The 26642-nt window shown below is 50.5% G+C and overlaps 1 protein-coding gene across 7 annotated transcripts in view; it reads left to right on the top strand.

Moving 5' to 3' along the window:
* The window catches only part of CACNA1A (calcium voltage-gated channel subunit alpha1 A), a 322020-nt gene that overhangs the window by 251470 nt on the left and 43908 nt on the right, over positions 1-26642 (top strand). For all 7 annotated transcript variants that reach the window (XM_073803167.1, XM_073803170.1, XM_073803169.1 and 4 more), the window contains 9 exons: positions 1100-1563; positions 3229-3367; positions 4921-5050; positions 9506-9565; positions 10336-10442; positions 18974-19073; positions 21457-21617; positions 24096-24233; positions 25982-26183. In XM_073803167.1, coding sequence (XP_073659268.1) covers positions 1100-1563; positions 3229-3367; positions 4921-5050; positions 9506-9565; positions 10336-10442; positions 18974-19073; positions 21457-21617; positions 24096-24233; positions 25982-26183 — 1501 coding nt within the window. The remainder of the gene's footprint in view (positions 1-1099; positions 1564-3228; positions 3368-4920; positions 5051-9505; positions 9566-10335; positions 10443-18973; positions 19074-21456; positions 21618-24095; positions 24234-25981; positions 26184-26642) is intronic.

Genomic DNA, 26642 nt, shown 5'->3' with positions numbered 1-26642 from the left:
CCTTTAACTTTTTCCTCTCCTCCAAATGCATTGAGCACTCAGACTCTTTTCTCCTCATGTCCATCTGCATGGTGGTAATTATTTGAGTCACTGAGGCACCAAACCCCTACCCACCTCATCTTTCCCACTCTCCACCTTCAGCCATACCAGCCACCTGAAACTCAACAAGCTCATCCCCACCTCATGGCCTTTGCACTGGCTGTTCCCCCTGCCTGGAATGCTTTGCCCACCACACTTGTATCCCTGTGAGAAATTACCTTGTTCATTTACTGGCTGCGTAGCCTTGGCAAGAGACTTAACCTCTCTGAGCTTCAGTTTTCTCATCTGTAAAACGGTGCTAGTAATTATCCCTCTTAGGGCTAAGGACGAAGGGGTTATTACAAGGCAAGTGTGTTACTGAAATGTCTGCTGTTATTATTTCTATTGTTATTTTTATGTTAATGTACGTATATGACCTGCTTTCCCTAACTGGAATATTGGGAAGGGGCATACTTACTACAAGCATTTAAAACCATGAGGCAGGGAGTTCCCTGGCGGTCCAGTGGTTAGGACTCCACGCTTTCACTGCCGAGGGCTGGGGTTCAATCCCTGGTCAGGGAACTAAGATCCCACAAGCCACGTGGCGTGGCCAAAAAACAAAACAAAAAGATAAATCCATGAGGCAATTCCACCCCTAAAGAGATGGTGTCCCCGTGTCTGCGTTAGCCACTCCTGGAAACACTGTGTGTCCCTGTCCTGCCTCAGAGCTAATGGGAGACACATAGGCAGGGTCAGGGAGGTTTGGGTTGGAGACATGCGGGCTCTGGCAGAAAGTTCTTTTCCTTTCTGATTTCTCCATGAAGGAGTAGCCTCATCTCTTAGGAAGCAGCCCTCCTGGCAGGAGAAGCACCACACTGAAACCTGGGAGGGTGGGCACTTACACTGCCACGGGGTCTTGATCCGTAACAAGAACAGACCAGGCACCGGAGAGTTTTCAGGACACGGCCCCTCGACCGCCAACTTGTACCTCGAATGGTGGAATCTTAGGCAGGATCTGGAGACATCCCCTCTATGTTCTAACTCACTTATGGGTTCTTTTTCATTGGCCTGCCTGCCACAGAGAGAACCAGGGCTCCGGGGTCCCCGTGTCGGGCCCCAACCTGTCCACCACCCGACCGATCCAGCAGGACCTGGGCCGCCAAGACCCACCCCTGGCCGAGGATATTGACAACATGAAGAACAACAAGCTAGCCACCGCGGAGTCAGCCAGTCCCCACGACAGCCTCGGCCACGCCGGCCTGCCCCAGAGCCCGGCCAAGATGGCGAACAGCACCGACCCCAGCCCCGCGCCTGCCCCACCTGCCACGGCCGCCAACCCCCAGAACGCTTCCAGCCGCCGGACACCCAACAACCCGGGGAACCCGTCCAACCCCGGCCCCCCCAAGACCCCCGAGAACAGCCTTATCGTCACCAACCCCAGCAGCACCCAGACCACCTCAGCTAAGACTGCCAGGAAACCCGACCACACCACGGTGGACATCCCCCCGGCCTGCCCACGCCCCCTCAATCACACCGTCGTCCAAGGTATGAGCTCCAATCTCACACGTGAGCCGGCCTCCTGGGCTCAATCCCCAGAGGCTCCGTTGGGTGACTCTGGACAGTGACTCCACCTCTCTGGCCTCAGTTGCTTCATCTGGAAAATGGGTAGAGACATAGTTCCTGCCCCCACAGGGCTGCTGGGAGAATTAAATGAGATAATATGCATACGATGCCTGGCAAGTACACGATAGGTTAGCAACATTTCCTGCATCCCAAATTCCCACAGAGGAGCCAGGGGGCCCCCATATTTGAGGAGTCAACGGATTCCTCTGATGGAAATCTGGGGGAGTCAGATGATTCTTTAGGCCGGCGCTGTCCAAAAGAAATGTGACACAGGCCGCCTATGTAATGTTAAACTTTCTAGGGGAGTTCCCTGGCGGTCCAGCGGTTAGGACTCCATGCTTCCACTGCAGGGGGCACGGATTCGATCCCTGGTTGGGGAACTAAGATCCCGCAAGCCGAGTGGTGCGGCCAAAATAATTAATTTATTTATTTATTAAACTTTGTAGTAGCCATGTTAAAAGAAAGAAAGAAGGGACGAAAGGAGAAAAGGAGGGAGGGAAGAGGGAAGAAGGAAGGAAGGAAGGAGTGATTTTAAAAATAAAGAAGAAATAGGTGAATTGAACTTTAATAGTTAAATCGTATTTAACCCAAAATACTATTGATTTGTATCCAGAGTGTTAACATGTCAATGTGTCATCAATACCTTCTACATTATTAACGAGCTACCTTACATTCTTTTTCTCGTACTCAGTCTTGGAAATCTGGCGTGTTTTTACACTGCATGCCGCAGTTTGGACTAGCCACGTTTCAGATGCTGGACAGCGCAGGTCTAGGACCTTGAGGGATTGGCTGTTTTTGCCTCCCACCCCCAAACTCCCCCTTGTAAGATCTGAGAAGCACCAGGAATTCAGAAATTACCCTGAGCTTATTATTTTTAAGATGATAATGGTAGCCCAGTTCTATGCAAAAGCTGTCCATGAGTTTGCTCTATAAATGCTTGCCACAGTCCTACAAGGCGGATCTTGTCCTTGTGCCCATTTCACAGATGAAAAAACTGAGGCTCAGCAAGGCTCAGCCTGTCCACGGACCCATAGAGTGGCTAGGCTGCAGGATCAACGCTCAGGAGGATGGTGCCTCACCCCACTCAGGAGAGGGGTGTTAATGGGGGGAAACCCTGCAGTTTGACTATGGGAGGGGCTCAGTATTCCCATCTGTAAAGTGGGGCTCTTGGTACTCACCCCGCCTGCCTCCAAGTGACAATAGAAAGGTCCTCATAGGCTGGGGGGTAGGTCTATGTTAGTTTCCCGTGAGGGTCCCAGCAGACTCAAGGCTGTAGAGTGGTTGAGAGCAAAAGCACTCTGGGGCCAGGCTACCCGGGTTCAAATCCCAGCTTTGCCACATCCCAGCCATGTGACCTCAGGCAAGCCACTTCACCTCTCTGTGCCTCAGTTTCCTCATCTGTAAAGTGGGGATCATAAAGTGCCAACCTCATAGGGTCAGGTGAGGATTAGATGGCATAACAGGGTGCCTGGCACATAGTAGGCGCTTTGTGTCAGCTGCTTATTGCCTGCTCTGGAGAGCAGGCAGGAGACCAGAGGTTTGTGGGAAATCGTGGAGGGAGCCCTGTGTTGGTTCTTGTCCCAACAGTGAACAAAAACGCCAACCCAGACCCACTGCCAAAAAAGGAGGAAGAGAAGAAAGAGGAGGAGGAAGACGACCCCGGGGAAGACGGCCCCAAGCCCATGCCCCCCTACAGCTCCATGTTTATCCTCTCTACGACCAACCCGTGAGTATGACCCACGGCCAGGGCAGGGGGCCCAGGGCTCCCACTGGGGCAGTGGAAGTCAGGACAGAGGGCAGACCCAGACAAAGGGTAGTGGGGGAGAGTTGCCTCTAAGACCATTAGTCCATAGGAGACCTTTGAGCAAATTAAAAAAATGATGTCCCTTTCTTAAGTCATATAAGATAGAAACTTATCGTAAAGTACTGATTTTGTTGGAAAAGACCCCCTCCTGCCACCAACTAAAAACCACTGTCATAAATATCTACACTGTCTGTGATGTGAGAGGTGTCCCTTAGAAATGGCTTCCTTGTGCAGTGCACAACCTGTACAATTGTACATGGCAGCCCTGGTCCCTGAGCTCTGCTCCACGAGGATTTGGATTTTGGGTAGATGATCTCTGAGTTCGCGGCCCTCTGTCTTGGGCATCCTTGAGGAGGCTGGATTATTTAGGGGAGAAATTTATCGCATGTTTGTCTTGGTGGCTCAGAGGTTGTTTTAGAATTGCATTTTTCCAAAGGGTATTTTTTGAAACCCTGGTCCCTCAAAATGCTTCTTGGCAAAGGAGAATCATGTCAAATAAGCTGCAGGGGAAACTGCTTTCTCTAACCTGCCCCTTGGAGCTCACCCTGTGCATTTACTTTTTTATGTGGTGGACATTATCTATTTTAATAAAGAAATTCTTATGTGGCACTTAGCGCCAGGCCCTCTTCTGAATACTTTACAAAAAAAAAAATTTCTCATAATAACCCTATAGGGGTTGGTACTTTGCTTATCCCCATTGGACAGATGAAGAAACTGAGGTCCAGAGAGATGAAGTCACCTGCCCGAAGTCACACAGCAAGCAAGGGGGAGAGCCCAGACAGACTGACTCCAGCATCCTTGTTCTTAGCCACTCAGCCCTGCAGCCATTCATACAATCTCATGACATATTTATCATTATTAGCTCCACTTGAGGTTAATTATTTCATTATTATCTCATTAGCATATTAAAGACTCTGATAAGGCCTGCAATTCATAATTTAGGTAACTAACTTTTTGGAGCCCCTACCATATACCAGGCCTATGTTAACTCTTTTGATCCTCACATTCTTGTGAGTTGGGCGCTGTTGTTATGGTCATTTCACCGACGAGGGCACTGAGGTACAATAACTTGCCTAAGGTCACTCAACTAATGAAAAAAAAAAAAAGGAAATCTACTTAACCCAGAATTTCCCAATTTTGTTTGACCATGTGACATTTTATGCATAAAAAGCTTTTCATCTCCTACAGAATCAAGGACAATATTTGTTCAACCCAGCCTGTGAGTTAAGATGTTCCAAGAGGGTGGTTTGGAAGTGATGGGAACTTATCAACAGAGATGGGGATATCTTCCCTCGCTGAGGGCTCCCCTGCCCCAGGAGGGTCCCCAGATGAAGGAGCTTGTTACTCTGTTGGGTGTGGGACCTTGGGAGTTAGAGATCTCAGATAGCGGTAGGTGACATAAGGAGATGACAGAGGAAGGGGCTCAATAGCCTGTGGTCTGAGTGGACCTCTGCACGCCTCCCTGTCCCCAACAGCCTTCGCCGCCTGTGCCATTACATCCTGAACCTGCGCTACTTTGAGATGTGCATCCTCATGGTCATTGCCATGAGCAGCATCGCCCTGGCGGCCGAGGACCCCGTGCAGCCCAACGCACCGCGAAACAATGTGAGTCCCGCCCAGCAGGTTCCTTCCAGCCCAGCTACTCTGTCACGGGCCACTTTCTCCTGCATCACAAAAGCTGATAGCTAGGGTGGAATAAACGTTGGGCATACCCCTGGGCACAGCCCTTGTGGCCACTGGTTGGGAGGGGAAGCTCTGATTCTCTTCCTGAGGAAGGATGTTCCTTGCGACTGTGGTTCTGTGTGCCTGGTGGGGAAGAGGTGGCCGAGAGGGGCTGAAAAGTGCTGGAATCCCTGGTGGGGGGAGTGAGTCTGGCAGGATGTGGAGGTGTACAAGCTCTGCATGGAATGTGGGGGGTACTGAGACAGAGGGTGCCCCAGAGGCATCTCCTCTGCAGTCAGGTCTCACCACATGGACCTTTTTGTTTTGATGCGAAGCTTTGAAAGAAAGGATTATTTTGACTCAGAGGCACCTCCTAAACTTTGAGCTTTGGGGAGAGCTAAAAAGCTCTCCGTTTGGGGGCCCAAGGTCTGCTAACAGCCCCTGTCAGTTGAGCACTTGCCGTGTCCCAGGCACGACCCCAGGTGCTTGGGGTATCCCCATTGGACAGATGAGGAGACTGAGGCTCAGGGAGGCTTAGTGACCTGTCCAGGGTCACACGGCAGAATTCCAATTCTGCCCCCACTAGATCTCCCGCTGCTTCCCTCAACTGTCACCATTTATCAAACATCTTCTGTGCTCATGTTCTCCCTTAAGTCCTGCCATGCAGGAATGAACGTGTGCCGTGGTTGAGAGGGGAAACCAAGGCACCAGCAGGCCAGGGCATAACAGAGGCCGGACTGGTGTCAGCGCCTCCTTCCCCAGCTCCTTCCTCTACCCCCATCAGCCCCCACGCGAGCCATCTTCCTCTGGGAGTCAGGCCCTGCTGCCCTCGCTAAGTAGGTTAGGAGCCTTGGCGAGGCTGGCATGTCCCATGAATCAAGCCCGTCCTCAGCTTACTTTGCACTTTCCCTTCCTTCACAGGCCTGCCAGGCCCCCTGGGGACCCGATGGGGGAGATGGAAGGAAATAATTAGAACAAGCCTCCTGAAGGAAACTGGTACCAGGGCAGGGCTGAGGCTGCACTCTGTTATCTCCTGCTGCCTGGTTTCAACTAGGGACCCAGGGAGCCAGGCTTGGGGAAGGGGCGTCCCAGGAGGGATCCGCAAACCCCCTGCTGGCTCTAGGAGACTGGAGCAGGTTTTGTCTCTGGCAAGGAGGAGATGGGCATGGGGTGTCCAGGGGGACCACTGCAGCTCCTGGGATTGTAGAGAACCCTGGCAGGGCTCAGACCAGCCCCCATAGAGTGTTTGCAGAGCTCTGGTTCCCCTGCCCCATCCCCATGGCTCCATCTCACAGTTGAAACATCTCTCCTCAAAGCCCTCCCTCTTCTGGGCTTCCCTGGCTGTCCAGTGGTTAAGACTCTACACTTCCAGGGCAGGGGGCACGGGTTTGATCCCTGGTTGGGGAACTGAGATCCCACATGCCGCGCGGCTGAAAACATAAGAATAATTTTCTTTCTAAAAGCCCTCTCTCTTCAAGAGCATGGTAAAGCAGCTGATACCCCGGGCCCCCTCCCGAGTTCTTTTTATTGGTTGATCTAGAACAGGCCTCAGAAAAGTGCACAGAACACGTATGATCCATTCATTTATCAAGTGCACTCCCCCACGTGAGCACCACCCAAGCCAAGAAGTAGAACAAAACTGAGCGTGACCACAGGCGCCTCTTCGATTGCCCCCATCCCTTCCCTCTGGAACTCGGTCCACAAGTGGGAACAAGGTCTTCAGACACGTTTGGGTGTTGTGAGTTGGGACAGGTGGAGGGGTGCTACTGGCATCGAGAGGGTGGGGACCAGGGACACTGTTCATCACCCTGCAGCGCACAGGGCAGCCTCACCACAGAGAATGACCTGACCCCTATTGTCAACAGTACCTGAAAAACCCTCCCTTAGAGGTATCAAAATCCCCACTTCTGGAAGGAGCGTTTCTTAGCTGCTCTGATTGTCCCACCTGTACGTGCCTCCTTAAACACTAGAATTTTTTTGCCTGTTTCTAACACTGAACAGATGGGATACATTCTATGCATCTCTCTGTCACCCAAAATCGTGTCCACCATGAGATGAGCATGTACTGATGCTGGTAGTGACAGTCATTCTTTTCCGTTGCTGTTGAATATTCCACTCCATGCCATCATCTGTTTACGCATCTTCCATTTGACACACGTTTGGATTGTCTGCAGTTTAGAATGCTGTCACGGCATCCCCTACCCCCACCATGGGGCCCCTGGGCTTGACTTTCTCCAGGGTCTAAAACCAGAAACGGAGCTTCTGGATCATACATAGAATTTACATGAGGTTGGCCCCGAAGATGCAGCCAGAATGTTTACTCGCACCAGCAACGTACAAGGCTCCCACTGCTCCACGGTCTTGCCCACACTTGGTGCTGTCAGCTCTCTCATTTAGCCAACCTGGTGGGTGTGGAATCTTATTGGGACTTTGATTTGCATTTCCCTGTGATAAATGAGACTGAGAACCTTTTTGGATTCCAGTGAGCCACAGAAAATTGCCTTTTGTAGAGGTCCAAAAGATCTACATGTTAGATACGGTTGAACCTAATTTCTTGGTCTTTTGATTTCCTCTTGCTCCACTTATTAAGCTCTCCAGAATTGGATTCAGCTGACCACCTGGCCTGCCTTTCCCCCCACCTCCTTTCCTTCCTTCTTTCCTCCTTTCCTTCCATTTATTGCTTTATTTAGTAATTATTTAATGAGCAACTATTGTGTGCCACGTGCTGAGCTAAACATCAAGGATTGACAGGGTATGAGACAGTCCCTGCCATCTCAGAGCTCACAGAGCACCAGGCCTTTATCCATGCTGTGCCCTCTGCCCGGTGCACCTGAAATGCTCTCCCACCACCATCCCTTCAGCCTTCCCAGAACCTTCCAGCCCCTTGCTGCACATCCCAGGAAGTTAGCCATCCTGGCCGCTCTGGTCTCCAATGGCCCTTCAAGCACCACACATAATGAGAATGTGAGTGGTGACCACACAGATCACAGATCCCAGCTCCTGCAGGACCCAGTGCAGCCACAGCTATTCATGCATTCATTCAGCAAACATTTCTTGAGTATGCCTGGCCCTGTACTATAAGCTGGAGATGCCACAGGGACAGATAAACATCCCTGCCCTTGTGAGGTTGACTTTCAGGTTGGGGAGGTAGACAGTGAGATTATTAATAACTATAACAAATAGTGTGTCAGGATGTGATAAGTGCTAGGGATGAGGGATATGGGGGAAGGGGTAGACTTGGTGGAATTTTAAACAGGCAGTCAGGGAAGGCCTCACTGAGAAAGTGATATTTGAGCCAAGTCATAAAGGAGGAGAGAGAGGGAATCAGTTGGAACATGGGGAAGAGCATTCCAGGCAGAGGGGACAGCCTGTGCAAAGGCCCTGAGGTGAAAACATCCAGGGTGGCAGAATCAGAGTGAGCAAGGGGGAGAGTAGGACAAGATGAGGGCAAAGAGGTGGCCAGGCAGATTGTGCAGGGCCTTGGAGGCCACGAGGAGGACTTTGGCTTTTACCCGAGTGCGGTGTGAGCCACAGAGGGGTTCTAGAGCAGAGAAGAGGGTGGTGGGTGACCTGACTTGAGTGCTCGCGGGCGCCCTCTGGCGGCCATCCTTAGTAATTACCAGCCCTTACTTCTCCAAGGCAAATCTGATGAAGTCAGTCCCCTGCGCTTACCACGTGCTGGGCACTGTGCCAGCACACTCAACATCCTCATGCCAGGGTCACACCATGGATGTGCTATGGCATGGCCAGGAAAGGGGCCAGAGTGCAGGATGTTGCCCATCCAGACAGAAACCACTAATGCCTGGTCTTGTGTAAAGTGGTGGGGTGAGGGAGAATCAACCCACCCTGCTGAGTGTGTGGCCCCGGAGTGGGGAGGGAGTTGGGCACCACAGTGAGGTTTGTCCCCAGTGTCTGTCCTGGACGGCTAATCATGTTTAGGAAATCCTGTGTGGGAACAGTTACTCACCCAGGAGACCCAGCAGGTCAGAGGCACTGGGGGATCAGACCTGTCACCCACAGAGATGCAGTCCTCCCTGAACTTCCCTGGGGCCACCTCTAGTCCATATAGTGCTTTGGGCAGATAAAAAAGGCGCCCTTTCCTTTGGTAAGCAGACCAGCCTGGTAGAGTGATTTTTTTGCTAGGACTTTGCTGCCATCTGCTGGACAGTTTCAGTCACAACATACAAATCTGCCCTGAGACAGTGGGAGGAGGCCCTTGGGTTGTGCACGACCTGCCCAACTGTACATGGATGCAGCATTTCCTCATGTGGATGGAGATTCTGCTCCCTGGGGACTTTGTTGGAGGCCACACACCCCAGTGGACCAAGGATAGGTGCACGGGGGGCTCTGCTGGAGCAAGCCAGTGATCGGCTGCTCCCTTGCTTTTATCCCCTGCAGGTACTGCGATATTTTGACTACGTTTTTACAGGCGTCTTTACCTTTGAGATGGTGATCAAGGTGAGTGCCAGGGCTCCACAGGATTCTGCACCCTCAAGAATGCCACCCTGGTGCAGGAGGCTCACCCCAGAGATTAGAAATGCTTGGTGTGTTTGAGGAACATCAAGGAAGCTGGTGCATCCAGAAGGAGTGAGAGAGGAGGGTGGGGAAACCAGGTCAGGGAGATGCGCAGGGAGGGACGAATCATGCAGGAACTTGGGGGCCACAGGGAGGACTCAGGCTTTTATCCCAAGTGAGGTGGGAGCCATGGAAGGTTCTGAGCAGAGGGACATGATTGGACTCAGGTGTTCACAGACACCCTCTAGCCTCTCTGGGAGGGCAGGCTTGAGAGGGGGAGCAGGGTGGGTGGGACCCAAGAGAACTGGGAGCAGGCGATTGCACTGGTCCAGGCAGGAGATAATGGGGACCAGCCCAGGGTGGTGGCAGAGAAGGTGGTGAAAAGTCGGCAGATTCTTGGAAGGTTTGGAAGGCAGAACCAACAGGGTTTGCTAATGTATCTGATGTGGGGTGAGGAACCCAGGGGGATCCCAAGGTTTTGACCTAAGAACCAGCAAGTCAGAACTACCTTTCACAAGGTGGGAAGGTGCCTTGGGCAGGGGCTCTCACTCCTCCCCCAGGTCCTCTGGCCGCTGTCCCAGCCCTTCAGGATGAGGTGGTCCCACTGACTACCATGCCCCCTCCTGTTGCCCCTCCTCCTGAGGCTAAAGGGTGGATCTTGGTCCCCAGGGTGGGGATGAGGGATCAGAGCGCTGTCTCTTCTCCTCCCATAGATGATCGACCTGGGGCTCGTCCTGCACCAGGGTGCCTACTTCCGTGACCTCTGGAACATTCTCGACTTCATAGTGGTCAGTGGGGCCCTGGTGGCCTTTGCCTTCACGTAAGTGTCCTCTCGAGGACTCCTCCTGCCTCTTCGTCCCTCCGTCCCCAGCCCATTGAATCAGGGGACGTGTTCTCGGGGTGTAGAGAAGGGGAGAGTGGGCTCCAGGGTGGTGGGAGGCATCCGCATGCCACCGGGAAGAGCTTCGATTGGCTTTTGCATGATGGCCACCACGGAGGAAGAAGGAGAAGGCCTCCCACCTTCTACCTCCTCACACAGCCATGCCACCGACCCCTTGCTCTGCTGCTTTCCGTAGACTAGCCCCACCGGGACATCTCATCTTCCTTCTGCTCTACAGGCTCTGCCCAAGCCACTGTCTCTTTGGGGAGCCCCTCAAAAGACAATCAGGAAACGAATGTGCATGAGAATTTGGATCCCCACCCTGTGCCCGAAGGCCCTGTAGTTATAGACCTGATGACTCCCCTTGTGTGTCTTGAACTTCTCCTGGCATTCCTAGGACACTCTGAAAGGTCATGCCTCATCATGCAGCTCCAAGATGGTGCCCAAATTCTGGGCAGCCATGTCAAAATGGCAGCTGGGTTCTGAGCAGCCATTCCAACATGGCACCCGAATTCTGGGCAGCCCTTTTAAGATGGCACCTGAGGGCTCAGCAGTCATTCCAAGATGGCGCCCAAAGGCTTAGTAGCCGTTGCAAGATGCGATTCCAAGATGGCGTCCGAGGGCTGAGTAGCCATTAGCTCTTAGGGCCCTGGTAGCACACTTAGCAGTACATTCCTCAACTTGTAGACGCTTGGGGCAGGATGGAAAAACCCTAATCAGCCCCTAATCCAGAAACAAATCTTCTTAGGGACCCTGTCTGTGCCCATCACAGTGGACCATCCCCAGAAAGAAAAGTCGCAAAGGGATTCAGACCCACCTCACCTACATAATGAGAAATCAGGGGCTTCCCCTTTGCCTCTGCCTCCTGGGCCCCTTCTCAGCAGACCTGGAAGAGTCCTTGAATGGCCCACCTGACCAAACAATGAGGACTTGGTTTTTCAGGAGGCCAGTGTGGTGGCCCGTTTCCAATTTAAGGGCTAAACTGGGCCATTCTCAGATCCTCCCCTGGGAACACAATGAGATCAAGTTGTGTCAGAAGAGCAAGAAATCTCCAGAGTTTCTGGATGCCTCTGAGCTGGTGGAGATGTACCATGAAGGTCAGGAAGCTGAATGTATTTCTGACTCTGGCCAGACTTCCCACCCCCTTTCTCTTTGTCTTCTACTTTCTCCTCCTCTTTCTGTGTCTGCTCTTTTCCACCCCCTCTCCTTTTCTCTCTTTCTTCCTCTGTCCCTCTTCCACTCTTCCTCCTCTCTCTCCCACTTTTTTAAGTAATTGAGTATTTGATCATTAGAACGATGGAAGAGATCATCTCAAAACTTCAAGAAGTTTGGCTACATTTTCATTAAGATATCCTGTAGGTTTAATACTAATAATAATCAAAGTGCACAGGAAATTAGAGGAGAAAGATTACCACAAATAAGACAAGGTATCCATGGCCTTCAGATATAAAAAGCAATTACAAATCAATAAGAAACACTGAATCTTAATAGGTAAGTGAGCACAGGATTTAACACAGAAATTTCACAGAATGCTGACTAATAAAAAATGAAAAAACAAACCTACCTCATTGGAATTAGGAGATGTATAAAATACAAACAAGATACAATTTATTTCTTATCAAGTTAGCACAAATTTCTTTCCCCAAAAAAGATTCTAAAAGGTAATACACTGTGTATATGAAAATGTAATGAAATATGCTCCTCCCTCTGTCCCTCAGTTATGTGAGCAACTTCTACAAGGTGTCAGTCAGGTACCATGCTAGGTCCTGAGAAAGTTTCGATTCTGAAAAGCCAAAACATTTGACTGCCCTCATCCTGGAGTGAATCCATCTCAAATCCCCTTCCCTCCCTTGCTCCTGTTTCTGTCTTTCTCCTTCTTTATCCTTCCCCTTTTCTCTCTCCTTCCCTCTCTCTGACTCCCTCTCTGTCTCTCTCTCTCTCTCTCCACCTCCCCTTCCCCTCCCTCCTCCCGTCTCCCCTCCCTCTTCCCCTCTCCTTCTCCCTCTCCCTCTCCTCCAGACTCTTTTCTCTCTCTCTCCCTTCCATCCTGTCCTTCACCTTGACTTTCTGCCTAACCTGGGCCCCATGGCCTGGAGAAGGCAGACACTCTGCCATTTGCTCTGGCATCAAAAACCCAGTCCCCACCATGTTCTGACCTGGGGTGGTCTTCATATCCAGGGAAGGCAAGTGCAGGCAAGCATCCCTCCCACACTTCCTCCAGCCCTCCAGGATGACGTCTGCCCAGCAGCCCCCAGGTCCCCCAGAGCTCAGAAAGAGACCACATCCATCTCTCCACACACAACACCCCCCTTTGCCAGCTGTGCCCTGGGTGGTGGGTTTTGCCCTCCGTGGCCACTACTGGGTGTCGTACAATAGAGGTAGTGTCTGCTGCCCATCAGTTCACCCTTGACACTTTCCTTCCAGACCTCTGTGGGAGCCAACAAGCTTCAGTGCTGAAGAGGGGGCCCCCACTGTTGCCCTGTCCCATCTCCATCCCTCATTTGGCCTCCCAATTTGGGAAAAGTGTGGCCTTCGAAAGACCTGGGAACAAGCCTTTCAAACCGTAGAGCTTTTGCGATGACGGGCCACAGTTCCCCTGGAGCTGCAATTAGGCTCAACTTTAAGCAAACCGAATCTGCGAAAGCAAAACTGTTTTTCCACCCAGAATCGAGCAAAATGGTTCTTTGCGTCTGCCAAAGAATCTGCCACAGGGAGCTGATTTTGTTTTTTAATCTTTGAGTTTTTGTTTTAAATATAAAGTTATACAAGGGCATATTCAAAATGAACCTCCAGCTCAGAGAAATTTAGCAGCGTATTTGTAGAGTCAACCTGTGAAGCTGGTTTTATGAAGTTGCTACAGGCATGAGGCCAGCCAGTTAATGCCATTGAAAATCCCTGTTTGCAATTGTTTTTTTCAATTCCTATGTGAGGAAAGGGTCTGGACAGGGAGTTAAGGTCATCCCCAGGAGTCCCAGTGAGCTCGTGGACCTTGCAGGAACTGGGGTGTGTGCGATTTTGCCAGTGGGGTCCTGACAAGTGTTGGGGGCTCTCTTGGGGTTTTAGAAGAGCTGACCACCCGGGGAGCACCTTTATGTGATGGTCACAGGGATGGAAGAGGTAGACCCTGAGACCCCACCCCTGCCACACCCTCCCCACCTCACTGCCAAGAACCTATCTGTCACTGCCACTCCTCTTCCAGGGCAGGGCCACAGGCCAGGCACAACTGGCATGCACCTGCATGCCTTAGGCCAATCTGCCAGAAAGCCAGAGAAGGGACCCCCCCACCCAGGCTGCTACATTTTTCCCCAGAAAAGTTTCAGAATCCTCCGTCTGCCTTCAGCTTTCTGGCCTCTCTTACCTGAGAAGGTCTCTCACCCTACAAGGACTTTCCTTATTGTCTTTCCTTGTTACCAGACGGAGGTCACATTGGCAGGAGTAGGTGTTGCTCTGAGAGTCTCCACTTGAGTGTCCAATCCCAGAGTCCTTTGCTTCTTTTCTTTCTGTTCTTTTAACTCACATTATCTGTCCTATGTGCCTGTCTCCTCATAGACAAGGCTGAGAACCCCAACAAGTGTTAAAGGAACCTGATGGTTTTAGGAAAAGGTTCCAGCAAGGCCGTCCGGTTTCTCTCTAGATGTGCAAGTCCCTGAACCTCTCTGTGCCTCAGTTTCCCCATAACTTTGACAGACCTGACTGGGTAATAATGATAGTAACAGCTTCCATTTACTTAATCTTTACAACCCCACGCAGGAAGTTCTCTTATTATTCCCCTTTTGTACATGAGGAAACTGACGACCAGAGAGATTGTGGAGGGCAGTCAGCTGTCAGATTGAGGGTTGCTGCCCATCTCCCAGCACTGAACATGGAGACTTTCACAAGTCAGCAGAATGAGGAGGCAAGGATTCTGCAGTGCTGTGACTGTGGCCCCGTCTCGGACATGGGGAAGTGATCCCCGTGGTCCTCCAAGGGATGTGTCGAAGCTCTCCCGACAGTTTCCACCCCTCCTGCACCTCCCCCAAATATCTGTGTGCGTGTGTCCTGCTCCATCTACTGACTGTGTGCTGTGTCCATGCGACCACCATTAACACACCATTTCATGAGTCACCACACTTGACATCACGCTCTGTGCCCATGCAACGGGGTAGCCAACTGACCTTTCTCAGCAGCTGGCAAATCATGACCCTGCCCTCACTGCCAAGAGTCCATCTGGGGCTGCCACTCCTCCCTCAAAGCGGGCCAGCACGGCTGGCAGAGCACCTTGATCAAGCCACTTCTGCGTGCTCAGGAACCCAACTGCCAGGAAGCCAAAGAAGGAGCCCCCGGGCTGCCTTTTTTTTTTTTAATCCCCATCCTCAAAACAGCCCCTACCCGCGAAGGCATTCTTTTGTGTGTGTGTAATGAAATGGAAAGAAGATTAGCGTGCAAGACACGCAAACCTGGGTTTGAATCTCAGTCTGCCACTTTCCCCCCCCACCGGCTGTGTGACCTTGGACAAGTCACTTTCCCTCTCTGAGCCTCAGCTTCCTCATCTGGAAAATGGGTATAATGGCACCACCTTGCCACAGACAGATGCAGTGACATTCAGAAGACTCACATATTACACCTAACATCATCCATCAGGCTGGGCAGAAATCACTGTCACTGAAAAATTCCTCAATAATCCAAAAAGGAGAATCTATACAATTCTATCTATGCAATAATTCCTACATATGTTAAGCTTTGAAAGCCACTGAGGTAACGCGAAAGGTAGCAGGGGGAAAAAAAGTCCAGTGGGAATATTTGTAAGACCCGTTATGTTTTTAGAAATGTCACTAACTTCAAAAGGGAGTGGCAGGTGGGATATTCTGTAGAGAACCTGCTTGGCAGTAGGGCTTCCACTGTTCTCATGGCAATCAAGTTTCTTGCACCTTGATCTCCAGTCATGGTTGGAGGGTCAAAATGAGACTGACCCTTGATTCCAAAGATGAGTTGTACAAGGGGCCACTGCCAGATGCAGAGAGCTTCCCCCAGGCCCACATTTTTCCAGAAGGCTCTTGAGAGTTGCCCCTTAATTTCATCCCAAATTGGAACTCTTAGCTGCCCCCCTTCTCCTTCATAACTTAGGGGGTAAAGCCAAAGCCATCGTTACTGTGTATCAAGCATCAGCGCCCCCAAAGGTCTGTTTTACAGATGAGAACAATGATTAAGGGCAGTGCTGGGAGTCAAACCCAGGTCCCCCTAACTCCAAAGCTCACCCCCTTCAAGACATTCTAAACGACTTCCCTGGCAGTCCAGTGGTTAAGACTCCATACTTCTGATGCAGGGGCTGCGGTCAGGGAGCTAAGATCCCGCATACTGCGAGGCGTGGCCAAAAAAAAGACATTCTAAAAATTTCCAGTCCCAGAACCTCTGGAGAAAAGGGGTTTTTCTCCAGCTCTTGGCAGGGACCTTCAGTGGCGAATTTGCCTTTGGTAGTTGATAATTTGGGGCTGTCCTGCTACTTGGAAATTCGACTTTCTTGGTGCTGTTGGGCAGTGCCGGGGGCCAGCCAAAGGCAGGGGACGGAACAAGCATCTTCCAGATGGAAGGATGGATACCATCCAGGGCCACGAGCCTAAGGCGGCCCCTCCTGGTGCCCGGGCAGGGCAGGGGAGTGCCCAGGTGTGTGTGCACGTATGTGTGTGTTCTGTGTTCTTTCTTCTGAGGCCGCTTACGATCTGTCTCTCCCTCCGACGCCACGTCACCAGGAGCAGTACACGGTAAAGTGCCTCTCTCTCTCTCTCTCTCTCTCTCTCTCTCTCTCTCGTTCTGTCTCGTTCTCTGTGCTCTGATGCAGCCACACTGGTTCTGGGCCTGTTTCTGTAGCCTTGTGTCATTGCCACCGTCCTGTCGCCTGCAGTGACCAGAGTCCCCTCAGCCTGCTCCCCAAGGGGCAGGAGCCTGGAGGGGTCTTGGCCACTGCCTCTCATCAGGACCCACCATTTAGCCCAGTTCTTGGAAGAGAACATAAAGGGCGTGGAAGGGGGTCTCCCCATGGTCTTATTTCAATAGGGCAGACGAGCCGGATGGGTAGTTTTCAGGGGAGTGAATGTCCAGCTTCCCAGATGGGAGAAGCGTGGACAGTCCAAACAACCAGGGCTTGGGCTTGAAGAGGAGTAAGTAACCCCCCACCCCCAACAGGAGATCTACACTCTCAGCAAAGTGATTTGAAAATCGGGTTGTATTCTGTAAAAGCACCTTGGTCAAGCCATTCCTGCGTGCTCAGGGGCCAAACTGCCAGGAACACTCTCCTCGGTGTCTCAACAAACAGGATTGTTCTCAGCCTCTCCCCAGGGAGAAATGCCTCCTAGGAGAGAGACCCCCAGAATGCCCGTGGAGTCATTTTTAGATGAGTAGATGTGCCCCAGGAGGTGTGTTCCCAAATGTTAGCAGTTTGGCCCATGAAGATTTTAGCCCGTTCCACATACAACCTAGATGTCCACTTCCTTGACGTTTTTTCCACCAACACATAGTCTAAACTTCATTTTAGTTTTGCTAGAACACTTTATGCCATCCCCTTACAACCAGTATTGTTAACCTCAGTTAGAACAGGCAACCGCAAAAGTGAATCCAACAAGAATGAAACAGTTGCGTGACAAGTTGTTACATTCAAGCTGGGTTCTTTGTTAAAAGGGAAATTCGTGTTAGGGAGGCATTAAAGACCTATGAACACATAGCAGAAACTTCCTCTCTGACCACAACGGGAGGCCTGAAAGATAACATGAAGAAAACATAGCTGTTTCCCTGTGTGGTCCCGTTCCTTAATTGTGTTCGTGATCTGCCTGAAAATATCTCAGTGACTCTCCTGATGTGTGTCTCATACTTCGGGTGCACAGCCTTGAGATACTAATGATTGATGACTTTGGTTTAGAAAAGAAAATCCCATGTTCAGACTGCTGAATCCTGGAGCACGGTTGTGGCTGGCAGGTTAAAGTCCAATTCTCTTTTCTCTGAAAGATGAGAAAAAGGAACCCTAAAAAAAGCAAATGTCACGAAGAATATTTTTGTACCTGGGCACACCACGGTGGGTGTCTCTGGGGCAGCTCTACTCATGACCCAAGGGAACTGTAGGGAGATGTTTGCTAACTGGCCCCCAAAGACCTCTGATCCGGATCCAGTCACATGTGTCCTGAAACTACACACCAGGCACATGCTGGGGGCAGAGACAAGAACCAAGGTTAAAGGAAAAATGAACACATAGGAGAAGAAATCACAGTTTCACCTTTGAAGAGTTTTCTGTCTAAAGCCAGAAGCCAATGACAGGAACAAAGGTGATTCTGAAACAGCACTGGGGCCTGGCAGAGCCCAGAGGCAGTCAGTGGAGGCTGTCAGATGAAGGGACATTTACCTTGGCCTTTGAGGGCTGCATCGTTCTGTGAATGAAGAAGTGGAGGAAGGGCATTTCTAGCAGAGGGAACAGAAGTGAAAGAATGTGGCTGGGGCTTGGGTTGTGTAGTAATCAATGGGAATGCAAACAGAAAGGTAAGTTGGACTCGATTCCTAAGAGCTTTGAATGCCGAGCTAGGGGTTTGCACTTCTAGGAATTCAGCTGCTCCAGAAGGAGTCGGAGTAGGAGAGTGACATGGTCATTGGTTTTGGCCACTGTGTGCAGAAAAGATGGAAGAAGAGAGAGACAGGGAGGGGGGGGGGGGAGTGGGGAGGTGGATGATGGGGTCTGACCTATGATGGTGCCATGTGTAGGAGGGTCACCCATTGGGGATGAGGATGGAGGGCAGGAAGCTGAACACGAGTGTTGGGTTTCTGGCTTGGGCAGCTGGGTAGGTGGTGAGTTCCATTAATCACAAGCCTTTGATGGCCACACCCAATGCCTTCCTTTTGGGGGCGCTTGAATCATGGTTGGCTAAGGGTGTCATGACATCTGCAGTGCTAAGACTCAGGCCCAGTAGACCCTGGACTGAACCCCTATGCAGCAGTCTGAGCTCAGATACCCTGAAAGAATGAGGCAGAGATTCGACATCTGATGTTCTGGTTCCTTCCGCTCCTGTGGGCTCAGGGAATATTGGGGCAGGGGGTGGGGGAAGGGAGCTCTGGTTTAAAGGCCACTTTAAGCATTTCCTACATCCTGTTGGAAGAGGGAGGAATCCCATTTTCTAAAAGCTCACTAAGACCACCTCCAAAGAGAGCACACAGGGGGCAGCCAACTTCCTCATGCTGGATCCAAGAGCCACCCCATGCAGCTGTACAGGCTCAGCCAGGGCCCGCAACAAACCCTGAGACCAAAACCACAAAGGGCCATCTACTCACTAGCTCTTGAGCCCAGATGTAGCAGGGGAGCTGACTACTCTTCTCCGGGAAGGACATGGCTATGCCAGGCCCACCCCAGACTCCTAAGCCTGGGAGGGTGGGGCCACTTGGGGCTGTGGACCACCCACCACCCAGCCTGACCTTGGCTCCCTCTTTTCCCTTCTCCCCATTCTAACATCCCTCCACAGTGGCAATAGCAAAGGAAAGGACATCAACACGATTAAATCCCTCCGAGTCCTTCGGGTGCTACGACCTCTTAAAACCATCAAGCGGTTGCCAAAGCTCAAGGTGAGATTGGGGTATGTGGAAGATCTATCAGGGTTGCCACGTACAGTTGAGCAGGTTTCACACTGCTCAAGGACACTACGTTGAAAGGGATGCTGCTAACAGCACAGCCATTATATATGGATATACTTATTACTACAACTCTCCAGTAGATGGCAGTAAAGTGAGTTAATGGAACAAAATCTGTATATCATGGTAATTTTCCAATAGATGAAATGTCTCTTGCAAAGTTGAGATCCCTTTTCTTAATTCCCATGAAGGCATCATGTGGATAAAACAGGGCATAACCCTATTCTGGGAAGCAGGAAACTAGGTTTCTGGTCCCACATAACCTTTAACTTTTCACCTGCCTATTCTAGGGTCCAATATCTCCTGTTCCAAAATAGCATGAAGTAAGTCAGAAAGAGAAAAACAAATATTGTATATTAATGCATATATGTGGTATCTAGACAAAATAGTGTAGATGAACTATTTGCAAAGCAGAAATAGAGACAGACATATAGAGAACAAGCGTATGGATACCAAGGGGGAAAGGGGGAGGCGGGGTGGGATGGACTGGGAGATTGGGATTGACATATATACACTACTACGTATAAAATAGATAACTAATAAGAACCTACTGTTTAGCACAGGGAACTCTACTCGGTGCTCTGTGATGACCTAAATGGGAAGGAAATCCAAAAAAGACGGGATATATGTATACGTATGGCTGATTCACTTTGCTGTACAGCAGAAACTAACACAACAGTGTAAAGCAACTATACTTCAATTTTAAAAAATAAATAGGGGCTTCCCTGGTGGCGCAGTGGTTGAGAGTCCGCCTGCCGATGCAGGGGACACGGGTTCGTGCCCCGGCCCGGGAGGATCCCACATGCCGCAGAGCGGCTGGGCCCGTGAGCCATGGCCACTGAGCCTGCGCGTCCGGAGCCTGTGCTCCGCAATGGGAGAGGCCACAACAGTGAGAGGCCCGCGTACCGCAAATAAATAAATAAATAAATAAATAAATAAATGAAACTTGAAAAAAATAGCATGAACCAGAATTTCCCAAAAGCTTGTTGTTTCAAAAAAAAAAAAAAGGAAGGAAGGAAATGAAATGTAGTCATTCAAACACCCCTTTTCAATTTATGATGCACCTGAGGATGACCTGTATTATTTCTTGCTTAATACGTTGCTTTAAGTCACTTTATTTTTTACCTGAGTGGATTTATTTTAAAAGGAAATGCTTGTCAAGTTTCTTAAGTTGGAAAACCAAAACCCACTGTTAATAGAAGGTAAAACTAAATATCTGTTCAAAATATAAGATAACTGTTATTAAAATCTAGCCCAAGATAATTGCCTGACAAAGGCTTTGAGCATGGATACTTGCTCTTTCTTGGTTAAAAAGGAAAAGTACAGGGACTTCCCTGGCGGTCCAGTGGTTAAGACTCTGTGTTCCCAATGCAGGGGGCACGGGGTCGATCCCTGGCCAGGGACCTAAGATCCTGCATGACGCATGGCGCGGCCAAAAGAAAAGGAAAAGTATAAATGTTAGGTGTTAACACAGTAACAACTAAGGAAGACTTTCTCCTTCACTCAAGAGGATTGAAAGAATTAAAGAGAAAATAACTTTGCTACCACGTGATTCAGTGTTACTTGGTCTTGGGCTCCTATAGGACCTAAAAGTACGTCTGCTATCACCGGTGGTGTGCCCCTCCCCCATGATTTGGGAAATAATGATTCGAATGCCCCCTTTTTGTTGATAAATATTCAAAGAGGAAATGTGGCCGCCCTCTGGACGGGAAAGCTTGCTTGCATTGAGATATGTGGAACCCAGAAGTAGTCGGTTCAGGGGCTCTTTGCCATTTTCTGGGTCACAGCCCCCTTTGAAAGCCCCGTGAAAGCTATGCACTCTCTCCCCCAGGGGAAGCCGGCAGACTGGGACCCCTGCCTTCTCTAGAGGAGGACGGAAGGATTCCATCTTACGCAGGGCACGTGAAGTCAGCTCGCAAATCCAGAGCGCCCCCAAGTGATCAGTGGGCAAAAGGGAGGGGACCACAACTCCAGATTATGGGGAGGGGAGTGACGTGAAGCAGGGACACAGAATGAACAGGAAATGACATCTCCATCGAGGACCTTTCCTCTTGCCATGAGCTTACCTTGGAGAAGCTCGGAGAAGCGGCCCCATTTCCCAGGGCTTAAAATTGGGGGGTTTTCGATGCATAAAAACTCAGAATCGGGCCGAGCCCCAACATTTCTCAGAACTGCGTGGCCTTAACTGAGGAACTTGGATCACGTCCTTGCCCGTAAAATAGGACTAATGACAATACTTGGGTGTGATGAGCGGCTGGAGGTGGAGGCCGTGCTTGTTCCCAGCCCCTCACGCTGTCCCTTCCACCCCACCCGCCAGGCCGTGTTTGACTGCGTTGTGAACTCACTCAAGAACGTCTTCAACATCCTTATCGTCTACATGCTCTTCATGTTCATCTTTGCCGTGGTGGCCGTGCAGCTGTTCAAGGGCAAGTTCTTCCACTGCACCGATGAGTCCAAGGAGTTTGAGAAAGATTGCCGGTGAGTCTTGGCTCTCCTAGGCATCCCCATCGGGGCTGGCAGGTAGGGGGCGGCCAGATGCACCAGTCTCTTTGTAACCGAAAGTGGGGTCCGGCTGCTCACCGCTCAAAAGCCAATAAAGAGGCAAAGTTGGTAGAAAGGAACGTTTGCTTTATTTTGCCAGCAACTGCGGGCGGGGGGGGTTGGTGCAGGGAGGGCAGACTCTCGTCCAGAGGCCAACTTCCCCCCGCGCTGACAACCAGTGGACAAAAGTTTTTATAGATGGAGAGAGGGAGCTACATGTAGAAACAGCACGGTCAGCTGTGACAGTCAACTGTTTTTTTTTTTTTAATTTATTTATTTTATTCATTTATCTTTGGCTGCGTTGGGTCTTCGTTGCTGTGCGTGGCTTTCCCTAGTTGCGGCGAGCGGGGGCTACTCTTCGTTGCGGTGCGCGGGCTTCTCATTGCCGTGGCTTCTCTTGTTGCGGAGCACGGGCTCTAGGCGCGTGGGCTTCAGTGGTTTTGGCACGTGGGCTCTAGAGCGCAGGCTCAGTAGTTGTGGCTCACGGGCTTAGTTGCTCCACGGCACGTGGGATCTTCCCGGACCAGGGCTCGAACCCGTGTCCCCTGTATTGGCAGGCGGATCCTTAACCACTGCGCCACCAGGGAAGCCCTGACAGTCATCTTAAAATTGGTCATGTGGTGGTCTGATCAGCGTCACCTTGATTGTTTTAAGTACAGTCAACCTTCAGTTCTAGGGTCAGATTTTTCCCATTTCCTTGAGGCCAATTCTCAGAATTGTGGCAGCTTTTGTCATGGCTACAGTCTGGTCATCATGTAGTTGACTTCTTCTACCTGGTGGGGTTTCAGTATCTATGAGACAGCTCACAGGATATGGCTCAGAATATTATCTATAGCCCTTGAGAAGGAACTAAAGGTCCTTGAATATGCTTAGTGACTAAACTATTATTATTTGGTCTCCTTTGACTGTTTTCCTTTGCTTCTGCATTTTCTCACTTTTCTAATTAAACTCATTCTTTGGCTAAAGTTTTTGCATAGACAAAAGGCAGGCTAAGGACGTGGAGGGGGAAGGACCATAGGGTCCTCTCCATTTCATCCTGGGCTTGGAAACTGAGGTGTTGGGCGTTGGGGGTGACCCGATTACAACCAGCTTGAATCTGTAAGTAGAAAGAAAGACAGTTTTGGAATAGGAGCCTCTGACCCATGGCTTCAAGATGAGCCATAAGCTGGTTGCTTAACTTTTGAGTTGCCACCTTTGTCAAGTAGGGGATATTAATACACATCTCGGTTCCCTTGTATGAAACCTTTATAGGCAGATGTGTTTCAAAATTCAGAATACTTTGAGATTTTTAGAAATACTCTGGGGTGCATGTCCCACACAACACAGTTAAATTAAGGCAGCCCTGTGATCAAATGCAATATTTCTGCCTGGGAACATACAACTATTTGCACCAAATGGGATAAATAACAAGTCCAAAGAGGCTCACATGCAATTGGGTCAGGTTTTGTTGCCAAACGCGTTAGATCAGAGATGGGCAGACTTTGTCTGTCAAGGGCCAGAGAGTAACTGTCTTTGACTTTGCATACACTTTCCGTTGCACCTAATGCAACTCTAAAGCAACCGCGGACAATAGGCATGGTTGTGTTCCAATCAAACTTTCTTTCTGGAAACTAAAGCTTGAATTGCTTATCATTTTTATCTGTCATGAATGAATTCTTTTAGTTTCAACCATTTAAAACTGTAAACAACCATTGCTTAGCTTGTGGGCCAGATCCAGATCTGGTCTGCAGGCTGGAACTTGCCAACCGCCGGATTAGGAAAAAATGTTTGGTTTTCAGAGCTCTCTGGAGTTTGGAATTGTGGCTAAGGGACTGTGGATCTGAAATCCCCCCCATCTTTGGGTCATCCTCATGATGGAAAGTTCTGGACTCAGTCCAGGAAAGTGCTGCGCCTCTCACTGACCAAGCGCTCAGTCAGTATTGCTTTTGTCACTGGTATCAACAATTACTATGCACCAAAGGGCAGCCGGTGGTTATTCTGGTGGCTGGTTCCTGGATTTGGAAGGATCCCGGGCATTGGGCTAGGAGTCTGGGGCTAACCTTTGTTTCCTACCCTGAGAAGGAAGAGCGAGCGGCTGCCCCCCTTGGCCTGATGAACCCAGAAATGTGCCTGTCTCCCTCCCTGCTCTCAACTTCCCCCCCCAAGCCTGAGGCTCCCACCCTTGGGTCTAGAAGTGTTCCAGTTGGAAAAGGATACAAGGTTCTGAGTTGGCTCTCCCACTGGACACAGGGCTGTGGCATCATCTGTGGATTTACCTCCAAATGAATGCACACGAGCTCCAGGGAGAAACGGGCTTCCTGGGCTGTGGGAAGCAGCATGGGCTGGTGAGCCCCTCTTCCTCCCCCTCTCCCGTCTGTCTGGTGGCCAAATACGGGCGTCCCTCCATTTACTAATGGTCACCACTTTCTGTGACAGTGGCAAGTACCTCCTCTATGAGAAGAACGAGGTGAAGGCGCGGGACCGAGAGTGGAAGAAGTATGAGTTCCATTATGACAACGTGCTATGGGCTCTGCTGACCCTCTTCACCGTGTCCACAGGAGAAGGCTGGCCACAGTAAGTGGTCCAGTCAGAAAGCCCCCCAGGAGGATCTCGGGGGCCCTCCAGTGAGCAGGAGAGGAAAGGGTCCAAGAAAGGGTCCAGTGCTGAGAAAGGTCTGAGGGAGGGAGGGGTTTGCTCCTGGCTTCCAGAAGTGGGGACAATGCAAGATGCAAGACGTCAGCAGAACAGTATCGGCCGTATGTGGTGTGGTTGGGCTTCTCGGGGCAGAAATCCAGCGGTCGCTTGGCTTGCCAACCCCTTGAGTGTACGGGGCTGTGTGCTCCCAGAACAGGCACCGTTTCTAATTTACGGAAAGGCCGCATGTACGTACACATGCGGTCGCATCCTCTTAACCCTGCCGGTGCTGGTGAACAAAAACCTCCAAGCCAGGGGCGTGGGAACCTGGCATTTTCCAAGTCGGTTTGACCACAGGACCAATCTGTCCCAGACAGGGCTAAGGCTGGGGTGATACGGGTGAGACTGACTTGTGCAAGTCCAGACTTTAATTCTTTTTTAAGTTTTTTTTTGTTTGGGGGGTGTTTTTTTTTGCGGTGGTGGGGGGGGTTGGCCACGGTGCGTGGCATGTGGGATCTTAGTTCCCCAACCAGAGATCAAACCTGTGACCCCCGAATTGGAAGCATGAGTCTCAACCCCTGGATTGCGAAGGAAGGCCTCAAAATTTCAATTTTTGAGATTTTGTTCATCAGGGGCTTTGGGGCATTTCTTGTGACTTTTTAACATGTTGCAGGCAATACTAAATATTACAGTGAAATATTATTTATCTCGATTACTGAGGGGTTTGACACCCGCTGAATTTGTGCCCATGGCAAGTGTCTCCAGAGGTCTCGGCTGGATGCAGTTGAAGGTTTGGTAGATTCCAGTGGGTACCTTCAGCGTCCTCACCTCCCTCCCTCGCTCAGCAAACACCCCAACCGACACACGCCTGTCTGATCACCCATGCACACGCTCAGTGTCCACACGCGCGGGGCCGGCGCTAGCCCTTCAGGCACCGTTGAGCGAATTTTTTAAAGACACCCATTCCTCAACAGACTTGACTTCCATCTGTCAGAAAAGCGTTGCAATGTACTTAATGATCTTGCTCCAAAAAGGCACTTTAGGCCACCTGCCAAAAAGCTGTCACCATTAATACACAAATCTATCAGGTCTGCAGGATGAATGGTGCCCCTTAGAGGCAGAGCGCTGGAGCAGTGAGTGATGTGTGCAAAGATACAGAGCCGCCGTGCACACACTCACTTCCAGGTGCATCCTCATTACCCCTCCTCGGCTCCCACGACCACCTGTGCTTAAATACACACACACACACACACACACACACACACGCGCGCACCCACCTCCGTGACCCCCTACTCACTCCCATTCATCACCACAAACCTAGTTTCAAATCCCACCTTGGCCACATCTCAGTGGGTGATCTACAGCCGAACCTCAGTTTCCTTGTGTGCAAAACGGAGCCGGTAATAACCTCCCTGAGAGGGTTGCTGAGAAAATGAATAAAATGTTGAACATCATTTCTGGCACATAACAGGCCCTCCATACAGGGCAGTAGAAGTAACTGACATTGCTGTCAACACTCCCCACGGGCAAAAGAGGTGGGAAGATTACAGCTTCATAAAGTAACCATGGTGACTGCAGTCAGAAATCAGTGACGACTCTTCATTTCTTTTCTGTTTCCTCTTAATATTTTCCTCCATTTCTGTTCCCCTGTCTCACTTTCCCCCCTCTCCCCACCCCGGTCCTCACAGGGTCCTCAAGCACTCCGTGGATGCCACCTTTGAGAACCAGGGTCCCAGCCCTGGGTACCGCATGGAGATGTCCATCTTCTACGTTGTCTACTTTGTGGTGTTCCCCTTCTTCTTTGTCAATATCTTTGTGGCCTTGATCATCATCACCTTCCAGGAGCAGGGGGACAAAATGATGGAGGAATACAGCCTGGAGAAAAATGAGGTACCACTTCCCACTTACATCCCCACTTAAAAACTGACACCCCCCATCACACATGCACACACACACACATACAGAGGAACCAGCTTCTGCAGGCATCTGGGGAGAGAACAGCAGCATTCTCCAAGCAGAATCCAGCCTGCATGAAGGGCAGCCCTTCGTGGGGTTTCCAGAGGAAAACACATCAGAGAGAAGTTGTGTATGTATCAGTCAGTTTGGACTAGGTTATGATACGGTAACAAGCAGCCCTCACATCTCAATGCCAGATATCCACAAAGGAATTGGACTGCATGTCCAGGTGGCTCTGCTCCATGTCATCTTTATTCTGGTTCCCCTTTAAGATGCTTCAGATAAAAAAGAGAGAATGGCAAACCATGGTCCAAGTTTTGTGGCTTGTGCCCAGAAGTGACATGTGTCACTTCTCACATTTCATTAGCCAGAGCTAGTCACATGTCTGATGTC

This window comes from Tursiops truncatus, chromosome 3 (genome assembly GCF_011762595.2).
Source record: "Tursiops truncatus isolate mTurTru1 chromosome 3, mTurTru1.mat.Y, whole genome shotgun sequence".
Taxonomy (NCBI): Eukaryota; Metazoa; Chordata; class Mammalia; order Artiodactyla; family Delphinidae; genus Tursiops; species Tursiops truncatus.
Note: the sequence above shows the minus strand (reverse complement) of the source record. Positions and strands in the feature narration are given on the sequence as shown.